The sequence below is a fragment of the Penicillium mononematosum genome (genome assembly GCF_028829835.1).
Source record: "Penicillium mononematosum strain IBT 11891 chromosome Unknown utg000003l:1.0-8172316.0:1.0-8177699.0, whole genome shotgun sequence".
Taxonomy (NCBI): Eukaryota; Fungi; Ascomycota; class Eurotiomycetes; order Eurotiales; family Aspergillaceae; genus Penicillium; species Penicillium mononematosum.
This window is the reverse complement of record NW_026643273.1, coordinates 7405751-7423030: the sequence shown is the minus strand read 5'-3', so window position 1 is coordinate 7423030 and position 17280 is coordinate 7405751. Positions and strand designations below refer to the sequence as shown.

The following is a 17280-nucleotide window of genomic DNA, read 5'->3' as shown; positions in this document are numbered from 1 at the left end:
GGTACGGCAGATTTAGGCTTACGCAAGCTCTTCAGCTAACAGAATGTTGATGTTTAACGCTGTTGGAATAGGAAAAACACAGCTGGCACAGAATCACTAACCCGATTAGTATAGTACCCCTTGGCAGTCAATTTTCAATACGAGTGCCATTTTCTATGTATCACCGTAGTAAAAAGCACAGCCCCCGAATCTCCCTAGCCATATCTTACTTCTGCAATCGGCCGTATATTGATTCCCCCCTTTACCTGATCTGTATAGAATAGAGATGAAGCCATTCCCAAACCACCTTATCTATATAGGCAATTTGCTAGGGTTAGCCGATTACGCTATGTATACCAATTTATATTGTAGTCCCCTATAGTAAAACCTTCATGTTCGACTACCTTTCGTGATCCTTATTAGCATACATGGTGGGGCACCTGCATATATATATACCACTACAATAAGTTAGTTTCAACTGACTTCGTTATAGCCTTTGGGTCTAATAGGTAAATATCGGAGTAGTGGCTGGCGTACCTCACCTTTTTATATGGCTTCCAACTACTCCGTACACTGTCGACTACTTTAAACCACGTTTTCGAACATAATATACGTTGAATACAGATTCAGAGGTCTAAACAGCATGTATTGGTTGAGAAATTCTTGTAAAGTGAGCACTACGGAAAACACTATGGTAAGCACTTATGATTTGTATACTGTGAAGTGATAAATTGAATTGTCTAACCTCGTCATACAATGGAAAGAAGTCTGTAGTTATATGCTTATTTTTCGTATTCCTTCGATATAACAGATCAAAAAGGAGCAGCAAAAAACAATGAGAATTAACAAGAAGGAAAAATGACTGAAAGCAGATCATTGAATTGACACATCGAGACGCCGATACAGTGAGATGTAATAAACTTGTTCAAGTAGAGCTACCTCACAGGTTCAACCTAGTAAGCATAATAAAGATTTGACTCGTCATTATTCTGGCGGATCTTGCGGTTCGCGCGCCGCAGCCAGATCCTCATAGCCCAGGCACAAGCCGCGCAGGTAATCGAGAATGCGGCGCTGGATGACATGGCGATTGTGTAGCGTGGTTCGTCGGAGGATGGCCAGAGGTACTGCTCACAGTTAGGACCAAGTCTCCTTCCCGAAGCGTGAAAAGAGAAGGAAAAGGGAGACAAACCGGAGTCCAGATAAACGAGATATTAGCACAGGTGTTGACGATAGCCAGAGCTGAAGCTTTCTTCTCCTTCGTTTGACCGCAGGTACTCGAGACCCAACCGAGGATGATTGAGTTGACTATTCCGGCAAATCAGTAACCAGAGACAAAGAAAGAAAGTAGTCATCAGTGTGCCATACCAGCATAAGTACCAACCGCAAAGACACACATGGCAAAATACCTCGCACCGGTATTCAGAGTCGCACATCCAAGGACGAACCCGAAGATCGCAACCGCCTTCGCAAAGGTGATATGCCATGTTCGCTCGTTCATGCGGCCAGAATTCCAGGACCAGTATACAGAGATGATACCGGCGATGAGATAAGGCGGGCATGTGAGGACTAGAGTAATTGTAGTGTTGAAGCCGAGGGTTTCGACGGCTGTTGGGAAGAAGTTCTTGAAGCCGTTGGCTGCGAGATGCATGTGCTGCATGAAAGCGAATAGCCAGACTCGGGGATCCTTTGCGGCTTCTTTGACACCGCTGAATGTGCTGGTTTGGTGGCGGGCTCCGACGGTGTCAGCGAGGATGCGCTCGTGGGCGAGCTGCCGTTCGTCTTCGGTGAGCCAGCGGGTGTGGAGAGGGTCGTCTGGTAGCACGAAGACGGAGCAGACGGCTACGAGGAAGGTTACGGCACCCTGGAGAATGAAGAGCCACTGCCAGCCGGCGATGCCAGCGAGGTCATCCATGCCGTGGAAGATACCGGCAGCAATAAGGCCAGCGAAAGCTGTAGCGAGAATGTTGCCGGTGTAGAGGATGGAAATGCGGGTCGCGATCTCCTTGCGTGTGTAGAAGATCGAGAGCATGTAGAGGGCACCAGGGTAGTATGGTGTTTCTGTGACACCGAGGAAGAAGCGAACTAGCAGAAGGCCGGTGAAGTCCTTAGCCAACGCAGTCAACGCACTAACAACAGCCCATGCGGCCATGGCACCAGCCATGTAGTATGAAGGCCGTAGTCGCGTGATCAACATGTCTATTATAAAGCGGGTGGTTAGACAGTGTCAGGCGTTTGGGGACAGATAGACTCACTGCTAGGAACCTGCCCAGCGATATAACCGACAAAGAGAATGGAAACACAGGTCTGGTACTGGGATGAAGAGAGGTTCAGATCTTCCTCAAGGTCATTCAACCGTGCCAGAGCGATGGCATTACGATCGAGGTAGTTCAGCCAGTACATCAGCCACAAAGTAGGCATAATCCACAAATCGAGCTTGCGAACCAAACGAATCTCAGCAAGATCGGTCTTTTTGGTCGCGCCAGAGTAGTCGACATCCTTCAGCTGCTTCTGCTTCTCTTGATCGATGGTGTCTTCACGGTGCAAGACACCAGGCTTTTCGTCATCAATCTCCGGGGAGATGTTGTTTCCAGTCATGGCGCCGAGATTGTTTGCAGAGGGAGACTGACAGTAGGATGTAGTGGGACTGCAACTTGAATTGTTCCTTCATCTTGGCCGACCTGGCAGGTGGCTTTATATGATTTCGCCTCTGTGGTGGATGTGGTAGCTTCACAGCATATCGCGTGGCAAGCTGGCTTACCCCGGACATATCACCCCGCATCCTGCCAACGTGGGCCCCGTTATATCAGACTACTGAGTTTCAACTCAAGAGCTAAACCAGACAACGGAGATCCAATGAACGGCATGTACGGGCCCAGTCTTGCCATGCCCAGCATCTAGCAAGTACACCGAGTCAGGATTCCGATGCGATGTCGGGTGAAATAGGTCTCCAAGAAGGAGGGAACCCGAAGCTGAAGGTTGAAAGACAAGAAAACCAAGAGCTCTTGGAATCTGCAAAGCCGAGGACTGGTCGATTTCCAGTTTCCAAGAGTGCACAGCCTCGCAATCCGTGCTTGGCTGGCAGCCAGTTCGAATGAAGCGGCATACGGACAGGATATGTCCTTGAATGGGGAAGTAAACTCCGTTAAGAGTCTATATCTCTGGCTTGGTCTCCTACTTAATTAACTTTGCGTTCTTTTGTGGCTGCGTGCCAGATGTGCTCGGCGTCTTCGACCCATGATAACACGATATCGCCAAGCTGAGACAGTATCATGCGGGATATTATTGTCTTTGAGTTTTGTTGATGTATCGGCTTATTCTCGGGTTGCCTTCAAGCGTGTTCTCTGGTTGATGCGCTTGGCATGGAGAACGGAAGGTTCGAGCCTTCGGATCTCCGCACTTGTCAAGCCAAGACATCTGTGTAAGAGCGGCGAAACTAATGCAAGAATGTGCTGTACAATTAGCTATAGGTATAAAAAAAATCCCCGGCCCTCCCATCGATGCAAAGGACGGTTGCGAGGCTGGGTACTAACTGCCACACTTCTTGTGGCTGTTTATGCCCTTTCTGGGGCGGTGGTCTGAGAACTGCAAATCCCTTAGGTTACTGTCTCGTGCCAACCTATGGGTCGCGTTGAGAAGATTAACCCGCTGCGCTGCAAAACACTTGGATTCTAAGACGAACGCCGCGACTATAATAGCCTTTGGAAGGAGTGTAAAGCACGTGGCCTCGTGCGGCCACCTTCCCCTCTCAGTCAGTACGGTTCCTGCGCTAATCCGCATTTGGCCGAAAGTTGAACGGGCTAGCCTATTTCGGACAGTCATAGCCTACTACTCCCACATCAGGCAACACGCGAAGACTTCGGGACGTGGGGAGATGGAGCTATGACATGCCGATAGTCGAGATCCCGACCGATAAAAAAATAAGAAAGGTCATGCGACGCGACATATATTGAAACAATTAAACCCTCTACATCCTCGAATTCAATTTAACCCGCAAAAACCCACATCAAAGGCCCCTAAACATCCCAACACAAAACAACCTCAACCCACCAAAATGACCACCACAACCCCACAATCCGCCAAAAACCCCCAAATCAGCATAATCGGCTCCCTAAACATCGACTTCGTAACAGCAACCCCGCGCTGCCCAGGCCCAGGCGAAACCCTCACAGCAACATCCCTAACCGTCTCAGCAGGCGGCAAAGGCGGAAACCAAGCCGTAGCCTGCGGCCGTGCCTCCTTCACATCACAAACAACACAAGATGTATCCGTGAACATGATTGGCGCCGTCGGCGCCGAAGACCCGTACTACACGACCCTCCTACAGCCCGCACTGCAGAAATCCGGCGTCGACACAACATCCATCGAGCAATCGACCGTCGCGCAGACGGGGTCGGCTAGCATTATCGTGGAAGAAGCCATCGGTGGCGAGAACAGGATTCTCGTCGTTCCCGGCGCAAACCATGCTGGATTGCTTAGCTCCGTGGAAAATATTCTCTCTGCGCTGAAGAGTTACCCGTCTACACCCGATATCGTCGTTTTGCAGGGCGAGATCCCGCGCACCACGACGCTGGGTTTGCTCGAGTACTTCAATGACTGTTCCAGCGAGGAGCGCGCGAAAGTCGTTTTCAATCCGGCGCCTGTGTTCCCAGAGGGAATTCCGCTTTCGGCGCTGCGTGGGACCGCTGTGCTTATTATGAATGAGACGGAGGTTGTGCAGATGGCCAGGTCGATTGAGGGTCTTCCTGTTGGGGATGTTGTTGAGGGTGATGATTTACGGCCCGAGGAGTTGGCGCCGCGGTTCCATGAGCGGGCGGGTGTTGAGATTGTTCTTATTACGCTTGGCGCGAAGGGGGTTTATTTCTCGACGAAGACGGGTCGCACGGGTATTGTTGCTGGTGTTAAGGTGTCTAAGGTTGTTGATACCACTGCGGCGGGGGATACGTTTGTTGGGTATTTTGCGACTGCTGTCGCGCGTTTCTTGGCGACCGGACGGAGCTTGGGGGAGTTTGATGATGATATTGAGGGTGCGGTTTCGAAGGCGAATGCTGCTGCTGCTATGTGCGTCCAGCGACGGGGTGCTATGCAGAGTATCCCCTTTGCATACGATACGGAATGAAGGAATCGAATGATGGAATGTGAATACGTGTACCATTGATGAAAAAGTATGATATAACAGAATAATAGAGATGGCGTTTTGGGTATAATTATGAAATCATAGCGTCAGCTTCATCGTCGAATTCCTCCTCGTATCGTGCCAGGTTCCACCCTGCTTGAAGTGCCTCGGTCTCTCGGTCCAGTTTGATGCCTGTTGTGGCTGTGATCCTGGAAAAACGCTCTAGTAGAACTGCTTGTTGTGATTCATGTGTCATCTCTTTGGCGATAGTGAGAAGACTCGCAACCAATATCGGATCCCATTGTTCAGGGGAGTCATTGGATGCTGCGATCCCGGCGATCGACTGCGCGTGCCAGATGTGCGAGGTGACCGATCTTGGTCCGGGAAGTGATTTCAGGAGTCGTGGCTTATGCGTAAGCAATAAGAGGGAGATCATGTGGTAGACAGCGTTAGCGACCAGCGCCATTGGAGTCGTATAGATGAGGATTGGAAATGAGGAGTCGTGGTCAGGGTCAATCTGGTCAGCTTCACCGCCGCGAATATCCACGATCTGTTGAACGTCTACTGGTCGCTCATTGTACCATTTCTGGCAGTCTGACCAGAGGAATGTCCATTGTGATAGGGAGTGTGACTGTCGTAAAGATGGGAATGCTGCCAGATCTGGTGATGCGACCGTATGGGGAGAGGACGTTTCTCGATCACCGTGTATTAAGGCTAAGCAGTGTCCCAGAAGACACAATATATGCTTGTATACGGAATTGACCGTCTGGGGTCGCATGGATTGTTGGTGGTGTAATAAAGTGCCATCTCGTCGTAATAACGATCGAAAGGGCATAAGTGGCGGCTTTGAAGAGGATATTGAGCCCGCGAGATCTGTAAGGCGCCCAGTGTTAGTCTGCTGGCTGGTTCTTTCGAGTCATTAGAAGTTCCCTTACCGAATCGAAAGTAAAGCCACAACAAAGCTTCCCCAACCTCTTCTCCTACTGCTCTTGAAGCGAAGTCACTTATGTGCTCAATTCTGTGAACCAGAAGGCTTCTCCACTGCTGCGGTCCTGCAGGCAGAGCGTCTTGAAGCATCAAGAGGGTATGGCCAGCATATCTAGCCAGGTCATATTCAAGCGCAAGACTCTGTTCCGCTTCCTTTCGGAACTGCTGGCTGCTTTCCAGGTCCATGCTATTTGGGGATGTCACGAGGAGTCGTTGACCTGCAGACAGTGCAAGAACCGCAGCCTGCAGAGCTCTGTTGGTTCGCGAGAGCAGAAGAACCTGTAGCCCGAACGGTAGCTCAGGGTCCCCGGTATCGATCCAAGGACCGACGTGATAGCGGAAATGTCGAAGCAGGTCAGTCTCATGGTTGCCACTCGCAAGGTCGCCTCGCCTTTCGACTGTTCTATTGCTGGTGGCAGACCGGTATCCAAAGTATGGAGCACTGTTCATATAGCGAGTATGCGGCGCACTCCGTTCTCCGACAAACGGAATTGGAGGAGGTTCAGAAAAGCCGACATTGGGCGCTGCTGATGACAATATGTTTTGGAATTCAAAGGCACGGCGCACATCCCCGTGATCATCTGGGCCGTCAGCTGAAGACTGCAACCCGTCGAAAGAAAAACCAGTATTGGCATCGCTCTGGGAATCATCTGTAGACTTTGGCGGGGGCTTTGATTTCTCTTTATTCGCAGCTGCAAGGGGAGAGTCATCGACAAACTAATCAGCATCAGCATAACATCCTTATCATATCACGGCATCGTGAGGTGAACTTGAAACCCGAGGTGATTCGGAGAACTCCGTACTTACTGTGATACTGCTATACGCCTGTCTCGGCGCACCGGGAACAACCCCATCGCGCTGCGACACGAACGCCAAATCAGAGCTATATTTACACGTGAAGCCCTTGACCTCACAGTTGGCGCAGCTCGGTTTCTGCTCATCACCTAATGTCAAACCGTCAGTTCTGATTGCAAAACAAGACCAAACCACGTGACGCGTACATTTTCTTCTCCTTTTCCGACAGGTCAGACAACCAGTGCGAACCCGCTGCTTGGCCGCTGGGGTGGGTTTTCTGGGCATGTCGAGACGTGGGAAACGGCATTACCCCAGATGTTGCAAAAAGAAGGATCGGAGGCTCCGCAGTCCCGATATGTGCGCAACTGCCGGAGGTGGCCGATGATTTGCGGAGCACCAATGGGATCGAGCCGAAGGATGCGGTGGGTCATTGCGACGGGCTCGTCATTAAGGCCTTTTATATGAAATACGAGACTACATAGTTCTTAGTTGAAATACATTTGGAATAATCAAATGCTTCTAGTACGCAGACAAAACATCACATAATTATTGCACCCGTCAAGCGTTCTCCTTATCCGACGACAGTAATACAACGCCCCAGGAGCAGAAGTTCCAATAACCGGCGTGAGGTCGATCTTCTACACTAACGCTTTCACCAGGGCTACACTAGCGCCCGGGATAAAGCGAACAATAATCTTGCGACTAATTGCTCAAGTAAGTCTAATCGATCAAATCCGTGTAATTCCATATACGCACTCCTCCAGTAAGTCTTGTACCCGCGTCACGACTTTAACTATGTCATCGGGGTGTCTCGTGGCTGGTGTTATTCCTCCAATTGTGACCGGCCGCCTTGTTCCGGTATTCAAGAGCCAAAATTTTCCTTATTCTGCTCCACCCACTGCTCGAACCTCGTTGGAGGCCGCCCCAGGTATCGCTCAATGTTTGCACAATGTTGGTGGAAAGCTCCGGACCCAATGGAGCCCGCCCCATCCCGCGTTTGGGCGAATTGTGCAATCAGGTGCTTTGCAAGTGGTCTCGGGATCCCGCTCTTGGTCACCATGATTTCGAGGTTCTCCTCGTCAGTGACAGTGGTGACACGGACATTCTTTCCAAGGACACGTCCAATGGTCTCGATGGCTTCTGCCACTGAGAGCAATTCCGGCCCAACTAGATAAGCAATGTTCTGCCCCTGGTCGCCTTCAGCAGGAAGAGCAGCGCCGGCAAGAAACGCCCCGCAGACAGCGCCGATGTCCTCCGGGGAGATAAAATCCAGCCGCACATCAGGGAAAGCGGTCTTCACTTCAGCTTCAGTAGCTATCTGATGTGCCCACCAGAATGAGTTGCTTGCGAAGAAGGCCGGCCGGACGGCCGTAAATCCCTCCTTCCCAAATATTTCCAGCAGGTTTATCTCCACTTGAGCATGAGCGAAGCCAATCAGGTCGTTGGATGGAACAGCATGAAGATCGCCATGGACGCTGATACTACTAAGCAGCACTACCGATTCGATTCCGGCATCCTTGAGGGCTTCTAAACTTGCCCGCATATGGTCTGAGGAGTCGAAGACCATGTAGATGAAGGCATGCTTCGCTCCAGTTTGCAAAACCGCTGAGCGGATGGTGTCTGGCAGTGAGAGATCGGCATAGACACGCTCGTAGCCATCAGTCGCCTCCTGCGAGGGACTGAGCCCTTGGATAGGTTTCGTGGTATCACGCATAGCCAGTGTAACTTTGGCACCATGGTGGTGGGCGGCTCTTGCCGTCGCGGAGCCCACAGCACCAGTTGGTCCGAAAACAATCACTGAACGGAAGTCCATTCTGATTACCCTGGTATACTAGCTCGAAAGTGAATTCCAGTAAATGAAGCGTGTGGTTTCAGCAATTCCATATGATGGTGGATTCACAGGCTTTGGATGGAAAGAGAGCGACCTTTATGTCAACCCTGTCGTTACCCTTTCGTCGCCCTAATCGGCCGTCTGGGCCGGAGAGGATGATCAATCCGGAACTTGAGGAAAGCCGAGCGCCGACGACCCATACGGAACTCGGGGAAGGCCGAGCGCCGATGACCAATCCCGGCGTCGAACCGCGTGGTTCCATGCAGAAGCACGACTCTTGTAACAGGGCAGCAAAGCGCTCATGGTGGTTCTAGGACAAGTTCGTTCTGCAAACGCACCGCCTTCCCAAGTAACCGCGGCGACAAGCCCGCTGATTGGCCACGATTGTAACCCCTCTTCGGCAGTGTATGGATCTGACATGATGAGATTGGGATTGATCTATATCGGTATCGTTAACTAACGTATTTCCCAAGCGAGCCGCGTACCCAGAACCAAGAAACCACCAATCCATGCGGGCTCGCGGGGTATCGTTTCTGCCTGACTGGACCCCTCGACTTGTTCCTTCCCTGGTGGAATGGGGGCTCGCGAGGTTCCTTGGAGAGACTGGTTTCATTCTGCATCTTTTCCATGTCGGTGCACTATAAGTCGTCAAGACATTGAAGTCAAGCGGCAGCCCTCCCTGGTTGCTTGCAACCCCTACCGCAAACGGAAGCGAAGATGGGATGGTCACAGCCCTTGTGCTACGTGCAATAACTTGGGGTATGACTGCTTTTATAAGGATCCGAGCAGAAGGATTCTCAGCGAAGCCCTGGGTTTGCAACATGGCAAGCAATGAATAAGGTTGGGTCTAAGTCCAGCAGTCATGGCCGAGTGCTGCGCGATTCTCGTGGTTGGCGAGCGACGTTGGCTCAGCGCCGAGTTTGGAAGACATCGGTGTAGAGCCGGGGTTGGGCTTTCAATATACACTGAAAATTACTCCAGCAAATCTGACTTAAGGCTTTATAACCCAGGTTTGTTCATCCGGACCACGAACATTATTCTCATATGTCTGGCCTGGCGATCCCCAGAAAAAGGCCGGCTTTTTGGATCCATCATGTTCCTTCGCACATCGGAGCTCCTTCTCCCGCTCACGAACTCGCTTACTGTGCCTTCTGCTCGCTCGCTTCTTTGCTTTTTGTTCTGCTGCTTTCGCAGAACCTTTCCCCGTGAACAGCTTCCTCAACCAATCCATAGTTGCTTAAAGGGGAAGTAAAGGGATCTCTTCCAAGTGTAACCTGATCGAAAGATTGGATATAAATAGATAGAAGGATAGAAAACTGGTGGACTAGCAACGATGACTGGCTTGATAAGAAGCGAGAATTATCCCTTGGCTAAGGCGGCAACGCAATATTAGCTTGTAGCACTAGCATTTAAGGAGCTGTGGAAGGACATACGAGGTTGAGCATCCGACGAGGTACGAAGCGAATGAGGAAGTGAATATTTCCCCCCCTTATTTCTGGCTCTCATCGCTCTTCCGGAGCGTTGGTGGAAGAGGTTGAGGGGTGGAGAAAGTCTCACTTTAACTGCGGGCACCACTTTGTTCCGATAAACAGGTACGTCATCGTGCATTGCTTGCCCTGCGTTTTGACCATGGGGTTATGCCCTCTTCTCGAGGGCATAAATTAAATACAACATAGGGCCGAGAAGGTGGAAATTGGAAAGGGGCGTTCCTTGGATACCCACACCGGAAACTCCCGTCATATAGGGCCAGGAACGATACAGTTATATATCATAGATCTGCGTATCCCGATAAAAGTCTCGGTTACCCATATTGTTACGTCTTAGCTAGTGTCTGGGCTAATTAGATTACCAGTCTGTCAATCACTGGTCGCCGGTTACATTAAATATGGGACACTACTAAGTTGAAATCGCACACTTGTTTGCATGTAAGAATATGAAGTTTCGTGCTTTGACAATCAAGGATTCCTCATAGTCTGTTTCGCCTGTGGACCTCGGGAGACTTCCGAATCCTGGCCTCTATACGGGGTATAACGAAGTCTCTAGTGTGGGTCCCGTATGTACCTGTTGTCCGTAGATTTTCTTTTGTAGCAATAGTCGATAACTAGCAGGATAACTAGCGGCTTGGCCGGTTTAGCGAGTGTTGTTGGATCCTGTGAGTTACTTTTAACATGTTCAACCCGGGGTCTACCTAGGTAAAATACCTCGAGTATCGCCGCTACACAGAACCCCTTCGTTTGCCGGATTCGTTTGATTGAGATAGCAGTTTCAATTTGAATCGATCTAACAAGGTACGCAGAAGCCATGCCCCTGTATCACACAAGGTTTTCGACTCATTCTATACACAGCAACACACCGCTGGGTGAGTCCCGAGGGAGTTCTCGAATAGCATACCCTGCGGGATTCGGACACACAAAACAGATGACCCCAAATTCCGCACCCGAGGAAATATGTCAGTTTCAATATAAAGCACCTTCCTCAGAACGCCGAAAGACGCGATTACTGACAACGACCAAGCTTGACGTTTATGGGCAAGGCCAGATTAGCGCTGCCCTGCTTGCCATCATGGGGCCAAGCGTTCCCGAACAAGCTCATCCGAGCACACATGTAACGCATTCCATGGATCTGGAAGAGCCTGATGGGCAACGTAGGAAACGAGCCATTATAACTATGAAAGACGTGAGGGTGGAGTGGCATACCGGTTCTAAAAAAAAGAGTGATCAAGTACTATGTGGTTTGGGCAGCTATAGGGATTGTGGTTGGTGCAATCATTGGGGTAGTTGTTGGAGTTTGCGTACGTTTTGTACGTAAATAATTTGCAATGTCATGAACTAAGTATATCGTGCTTTAAAACGGAGAGGTCTGTCATCTATTAGACATGAGGGGATATTGAAGTAAATGAGAAAAGTATAAATGTTATTTTTCCTAGCCCTCGTTGCTCAATAGGAGCGTGTAAGGGGCTGAGGGGTGGCTGGAGGAGGTCTCACTTTAATAACAAACTGATCTATGACTGCGGGCTCCACCACTTTATATAAACAGGCTTCTACGTCATCGTGCATTGATTGTCCTCCGCTTTGGCCATGGCGTTGCGCCCTGTCCCGCTCCCGGTCTCAGGGACGGCACGATAAATCATACCGGGCCGAGAAAGTGGGATTGGAAAGTGGTCGAAGATCATATGGAGGCCAGAAACTCCCACGGCTTAACAAATACCACATTCAGGCATAGAACTGCGTGCAATTCAAATACAGCCTCGGGTACCCGTACGATGAGCGGCTAGTCTTTGGGCTAGCTAAGTTACCTTTTATCCAGGACAGTAATTACTAATTGAACATGGAGACCTCGGGAAACGCGCACCCCTGGGTTTTCATGTAATGATAGGATTTTGAGCTTGGACGTTTGGGACTCGGCGGCGTGGTCATACAAGTAGAGGAATCTAATCTTAAGTGACCAATAGAATTCATAATAGTTGGGTTCAATTTAGTAAGAGGGCTTAGTATGTGTGTTTGTATCGCTCTTTTCTGTTTCGACTGTCGTTTCGGGCTTGCATTGCGTTTGGGTTTGCTTTACGTTTTGCCATCGTGTCGCTCCGCAACCACCGCCATCTGTCATCATCCGGCAACGCATCAAGAGCCTCAGAACTCTCAGACCTCACATCAGTGAATTTAGTCCCCACACCAGAGCCCTCCAATTCAGCCACGGGACCTCCCGGCTTCAAAAAGTGCTTAGGAATCATGCGGGGCGAAGGGGGATGCATTTGAAGCGAGGCAGGTTGAGATGAATGATGGTTTTGACGGTTCTGGGTTGGGATGATTTGTGAAAGTGATGTGAAAGTGGAAGTCAAGTCAAAAACGCAGATGTTGGGGTGCTGTGTGGGATAAAACAATAAGATAGCGGAATAACATCGGGTGTTTTTCGACCTCTTCCAAGGTTACTTGCGTGGCTTAGCCAGGAAGGCCTGAGCACGGCGGACAGTTCCAATCTGCGACTTATCGTCCTAGAGTATCATATTAGCAAAATCCCAAGCGACAATGGCAAATTACACCTACTACATGTCCCTGTTGTATCCAACAACCCCTTCGATGGCCATAACCATAATTATTGGGGACTTGGCCATTAGACAGCCACCAGGGCCATAGCAGGTCCGGGTCTCCTTCACCACATGTCCCCACTTTCGGAGTTGCTCTGGTTCCCCTATCCCATTCCTTCTATATGTTTTCACATATCCAACAAGCATTGCTCTGAGAATCGTGGTGAAAGGTGGGTCTCCAGAACTGGTCAGAGATGCTTATGAAGCCAAACACACACCCAAGGGCACACCTTAGCTAGTTTTGGGGGCGTCTTGCCTTTGTTGTTGCTTTCTATCGTCGTGGACTAGAATGCCACGTCAGACAGAACGGGCGATAGTTGACCGTAAACAAGTATATCCTCCTTAGCTCATTGATGCCGCCGCACATGGTGTTCTCCTTCGAACCTTTTTGGTCGGTGGACGATATCCAAGCCTGGCCTGGACTTTGCAATGATCCTGATGAGCTCTGTAGGAAAAGTGCTCTCTGAAATGGATATCGGCGGAGCATTCCAGAATCATCACCCGTTGAGGGTAAGTAATTCAGCTGCGCCTGACGTGCACGAAAGCTACACATACATATTAGAATGACAGATGCAGACAGAGAGAATCCAGCGGGTTTACGTACCGGACAAACCATGTCACGAATACAATGACCAGGATCAGCCCCGTGAGTGGATGAAGGATTGGCCAATTGATTTCTACATTTCGCCTGGAGGCCCATCATATGCCCAACGTGCACCACATCCTCATGGTACCCCCTCCCACATCACTGGTAGTCCATTTTATACAATCCATCCACTTGAGTGATAGTCTTGCCAAAAACGTATCTTGTTTCTGAAGTGAAGTGAAGATGGGATGTACTCATGAGAACAGCATGAAGGCGCGAAGTCGCACAGTCAGCTATGCGAGATAAGACAAGACAGAGCGTTGACGAGTTTGATGAGACAAGCCAGATTTCGGTGGTGGACATTGTTTATTCCACCTCCTACCTCCAGCAGCCGTTAACGAGAGAGGCGAAAACCCACTAGAAGTATCTAGGATAGGAACCGGGCAAGTCGTTCCTCGTACTCAGGTGACTTTACTCCTTTCCTGGTTTCATGACAGGAGACGGACTAAAGTAGGTCAGACTGAGTAATGTGAGGCAGATGTTATCAGGCGGATGGAATTGGCGCAACTGACGAGAATTCCAGCAAGCTTAGACTGCTTCGGTCGGAAAGCCAGATGGATTTGTGCCTGAGACATGGTCCGATTCGCGCTGTCGCAACACTATACCTGGGGATCCGGAAACCGGTGCTTGGCGGAGAGGCAAGTGCACAAAGTATAGGCGCAATGTCCAGGATCTGCACGCTGCGCAGCTTGCAGCCGGGCAGCTCTGTCAGCTCCCAGGTCGCAACCGGTTAGGGAGGGAGAGCCATATAAACTCGTTTGAGACAATTTTCCAGTTGTGCAAGTTGTTGCCCAGGAACACCAAATAGCTCGGGCATATTTGATGTTTTCAAAAGAACACACCCGCCTGGGGGGTCCACTTCTGTGAGACCGTCCCAGCGCATGTTTTTGCTGATGATGCGCAAGAACGTCACAGCTCCAATAGGTTGTAGAGCTCCGCCGCGCACGACAGGTTTGAGGATTTTGACAGGTGTGATGGTTTGTTGCTGAGTTGGATTGGGATCCCAATGGAGTCTTGCGGATGGTTGGCTCTTGCTCCCATTTCAGACTGGTCGTGGTTTGTAGGGGCATTCCAACCTCCAATAAGTCACATAAGTCCATGCCGCACGCCAGAGACCATTATAATCGATTCGGTGTCTCAAGTCTTTCGGTAATTGCATTCGTGGCCGAAGAACATTATATGATTTATATAGAAAGGATTTGAGGGCCGACATTCCTTCAAGCTCGCAGACCACCCCTAGTTTGGATAGCCATTTTGTGTCTCGGGATTGAAATTTAGGAGAATTCCTCCTCCCTAGACGCGAGGGAGCTCCCTCTCCCCTTTCCATCGAGATGTATAGAAGTTCTGCACCATGTCTCAAGATTGTGCGGGTCTCGCCATCAACTTGGACGTGGGCCTGGGTTGATGAGGAGGAGAGGATAAGGAAAGACAGGGTGGTAAGAGGATAGTAGGAGTGGAGTGCGAGAGAAGAAAAAAGGAAAGGTGAAAATGGAAAAGAAGAAGGGTTTTATGTCAGGTTTGTTTCCTTGTGGAAGGTTCCAACCCGGGAAGGCGCAGCTGAAAGACCGCGATGGCCTGGGGCAGCCATGACCACTAGAACTCCACTCTAAGATCTCCATGCTATCACTCTTGCTTCAACTGTCCTCTATAGATGATCAAGCCAAGCATAGGGTTCTACAAAGTGGATCTAAACAGATGTGCATATGAAAGCAATCACTTCGTAAACATTGAATGAATTATAAACTAAATGCGACATTCAGCCACACAGAGCCTTTATAGAAACCGCTTAAACCTTCTCAATATACTGCAACGCCTCATTTTTCTCGAGATCGCCGCTATTTCCGGACATACGCTCAAGGAACGAAGTCAAACCCACATCGCGCTGCGCTTCACGGAGGAGCTCAGCATCCTGCTCGCCGGCATTACTCTTGAAAACACGATCCATATCTTCCAACGACGCGCCTTGGTTTCAGGGAGGAAGAACCAAACCCAGACAATACCACATGCAAGGAAAACAGCAAAGAAGATATAAGTACCCCATTCCCAATTCTGGAGCATAGGGGGAACAAAGAAGGCAATAGCGAAGTTGTTGATCCAGTTGCTGAAGGCACCGATGGAGGCACCCTTTGCCCGGATAGACAGAGGGAAGATCTCGGAAACTAGAGTCCATGAGACGGGGCCCCAAGTGGCGCCGAAGCCTGCGATATACAGCCAGATCAAAGCTAGAAAAGTTAGGTTAGCGACTGGGATATGGAATCGGAATGGAAATTGGTACTTACCAACTGCGGTCCAGCCGGCTGCCACATGGTGAGGCCAGTCATGTTGGAACTTGGCCACGATCACGCCGACGATGACCATGCTAGCAAGCATGACAAGAGATCCGACCAGAAGCATGGGCTTGCGGCCAAACTTGTCGATGACCAACATCCCGGGGATGGTACTGATGAGAAAGACGACACCGGTCACACCGGTTGCCAGCAGAGCAATGGTACCACCAGTCAGTCCGAGACTGACGAAGACATTTGAGGCGTAGTAAATAACTAGTGGATGATTAGCCAAATATTCCCGACATATTCAAACAGACCAACTTACTAGCATCGACACCACTCCATTGCTGGAAGAACATAACCAACCAAGCAATACAAACACGCTTGAAGTTATCCATCGAGCGGAAGCAGTTGGTATACTGCGCGATCTGGTTCATGAAGACACTCTTCTTCTCTTTATCGGCAAGCTTCGGCGAAGCCTTAGCAAACGCACGCTCCTCAAAGACAGCCTCAGCCTTAATCTCAAGGTACTCCATCTGCACAAGGTCATGATCAACAGTGAGTTTACGCATCCAAGCAATGGTATCCTGCGCCTCCTGATCCCGACCCTGCTTAACCAGCCAGCGGGGTGAGAAAGGCATAAACCAAATACCACAAGCAAGCGCAACAGCAGGGATACCCTGAATAATAGAAGGCAGACGCCAAGCAAGATCGGACTGCGTATCTCCCGTACCGCCGATGTTGTTACTGCCATACCCGACCCAGAAAGAAATCATTATTCCGAGAATAGTAGCGAACTGATAGAAGGAGACGAGCAGACCGCGCATTTCAGGTGCGGCCAGTTCGGCGTTATAGAGAGGCCCCACACCACTGAAGAGACCGACGCCAAGGCCGGTGAAGAATCGGCCCGCGTACAGCAGGGACGGGTTGCCGGCTGTCGCGCCGATGTACAGGTAGCTGCCGAGGATGACCCAGCAACAGGCGAAGAACATTGTGTATTTGCGCGAGTAGACTTCGCCCAAGATACCGGCTGACAGGGAGCCGACGACACCGCCCAATTGGAGGACAGAGGTTAGCCAGCCTGTTGCGGTGGAGGAGGCTACTACTGTTGGGAAATTCTCTATGAAGCGGGTCATGACCAGGGACTGGCCGAGGACACCTTGTTGGTAGCCATACTCGAAACCACCGAATCTGGGGTTGTTAGTATTTGGTTCGTGCGTTTGAAAAGAGGGACGTCTTACGAGGCGAAGAAAGCGATGGCTAGCACTTTGGGGTTCTCGAAGACAGACTGCCACATGGATTTCTTCGCGAGTTGGACTCGCGGGATGGATTCCGCCTCAGTCATGTTGGGCAATATTGGAGTAGAGAGAATTTCCAAGCGCTAAGAGATGAAATCTGGGGAATCGAAAACATGGGGGAAAGAGGGTCTCAATATATATGCCCATTGGAATTGAATTGATTGAATTTAATTCTGTCATAGTCCGAGTGGCACCACGTGCAAAGCAAAAAAAAACCCTCACCTGAGTAAATTGAACTTCTCCAGTTTCTCGTCTTCTGTCTTTTCATGGGTCAACAACC

General features: G+C 50.1%; 8 protein-coding genes across 8 annotated transcripts; 1 reads left to right on the top strand and 7 right to left on the bottom strand.

Moving 5' to 3' along the window:
* Nucleotides 1-963: 963 nt before the first annotated feature.
* On the bottom strand, nt 964-2574 carry N7519_007831 (putative MFS transporter; the record flags this gene model as incomplete). The annotated part of the gene is made up of 4 exons (XM_057294607.1): nt 964-1050; nt 1169-1284; nt 1345-2175; nt 2232-2574. 4 exons carry the CDS (start codon nt 2572-2574, stop codon nt 964-966), a joined length of 1377 nt encoding a protein of 458 aa, XP_057149418.1.
* A 1456-nt stretch (nt 2575-4030) lies between these two features.
* N7519_007830 (ribokinase) lies at nt 4031-5095 on the top strand (the record flags this gene model as incomplete). Its single annotated transcript, XM_057294606.1, has 1 exon — nt 4031-5095. One exon carries the CDS (start codon nt 4031-4033, stop codon nt 5093-5095), a length of 1065 nt encoding a protein of 354 aa, XP_057149417.1.
* Nucleotides 5096-5183: 88 nt separating this feature from the next.
* N7519_007829 (Zn(II)2Cys6 transcription factor) lies at nt 5184-7159 on the bottom strand (the record flags this gene model as incomplete). The annotated part of the gene is made up of 4 exons (XM_057294605.1): nt 5184-5965; nt 6028-6796; nt 6887-7023; nt 7081-7159. The coding sequence occupies 4 exons, from the start codon at nt 7157-7159 to the stop codon at nt 5184-5186; spliced, it is 1767 nt and encodes a 588-aa protein (XP_057149416.1).
* A 577-nt stretch (nt 7160-7736) lies between these two features.
* N7519_007828 (uncharacterized protein) lies at nt 7737-8687 on the bottom strand (the record flags this gene model as incomplete). The annotated part of the gene is made up of 1 exon (XM_057294604.1): nt 7737-8687. One exon carries the CDS (start codon nt 8685-8687, stop codon nt 7737-7739), a length of 951 nt encoding a protein of 316 aa, XP_057149415.1.
* Nucleotides 8688-8864: 177 nt separating this feature from the next.
* N7519_007827 (uncharacterized protein) lies at nt 8865-9125 on the bottom strand (the record flags this gene model as incomplete). Its single annotated transcript, XM_057294603.1, has 1 exon — nt 8865-9125. The coding sequence occupies one exon, from the start codon at nt 9123-9125 to the stop codon at nt 8865-8867; it is 261 nt and encodes an 86-aa protein (XP_057149414.1).
* A 571-nt stretch (nt 9126-9696) lies between these two features.
* N7519_007826 (uncharacterized protein) lies at nt 9697-9936 on the bottom strand (the record flags this gene model as incomplete). Its single annotated transcript, XM_057294602.1, has 1 exon — nt 9697-9936. The coding sequence occupies one exon, from the start codon at nt 9934-9936 to the stop codon at nt 9697-9699; it is 240 nt and encodes a 79-aa protein (XP_057149413.1).
* A 2256-nt stretch (nt 9937-12192) lies between these two features.
* Nucleotides 12193-12435, bottom strand: N7519_007825 (uncharacterized protein; the record flags this gene model as incomplete). The annotated part of the gene is made up of 1 exon (XM_057294601.1): nt 12193-12435. The coding sequence occupies one exon, from the start codon at nt 12433-12435 to the stop codon at nt 12193-12195; it is 243 nt and encodes an 80-aa protein (XP_057149412.1).
* Nucleotides 12436-15221: 2786 nt separating this feature from the next.
* N7519_007824 (sugar porter family MFS transporter) lies at nt 15222-17047 on the bottom strand (the record flags this gene model as incomplete). Its single annotated transcript, XM_057294600.1, is given in 5 exon segments — nt 15222-15362; nt 15374-15657; nt 15715-15975; nt 16028-16893; nt 16944-17047. The coding sequence occupies 5 exon segments, from the start codon at nt 17045-17047 to the stop codon at nt 15222-15224; spliced, it is 1656 nt and encodes a 551-aa protein (XP_057149411.1).
* Between the last annotated feature and the right edge of the window lie 233 nt (nt 17048-17280).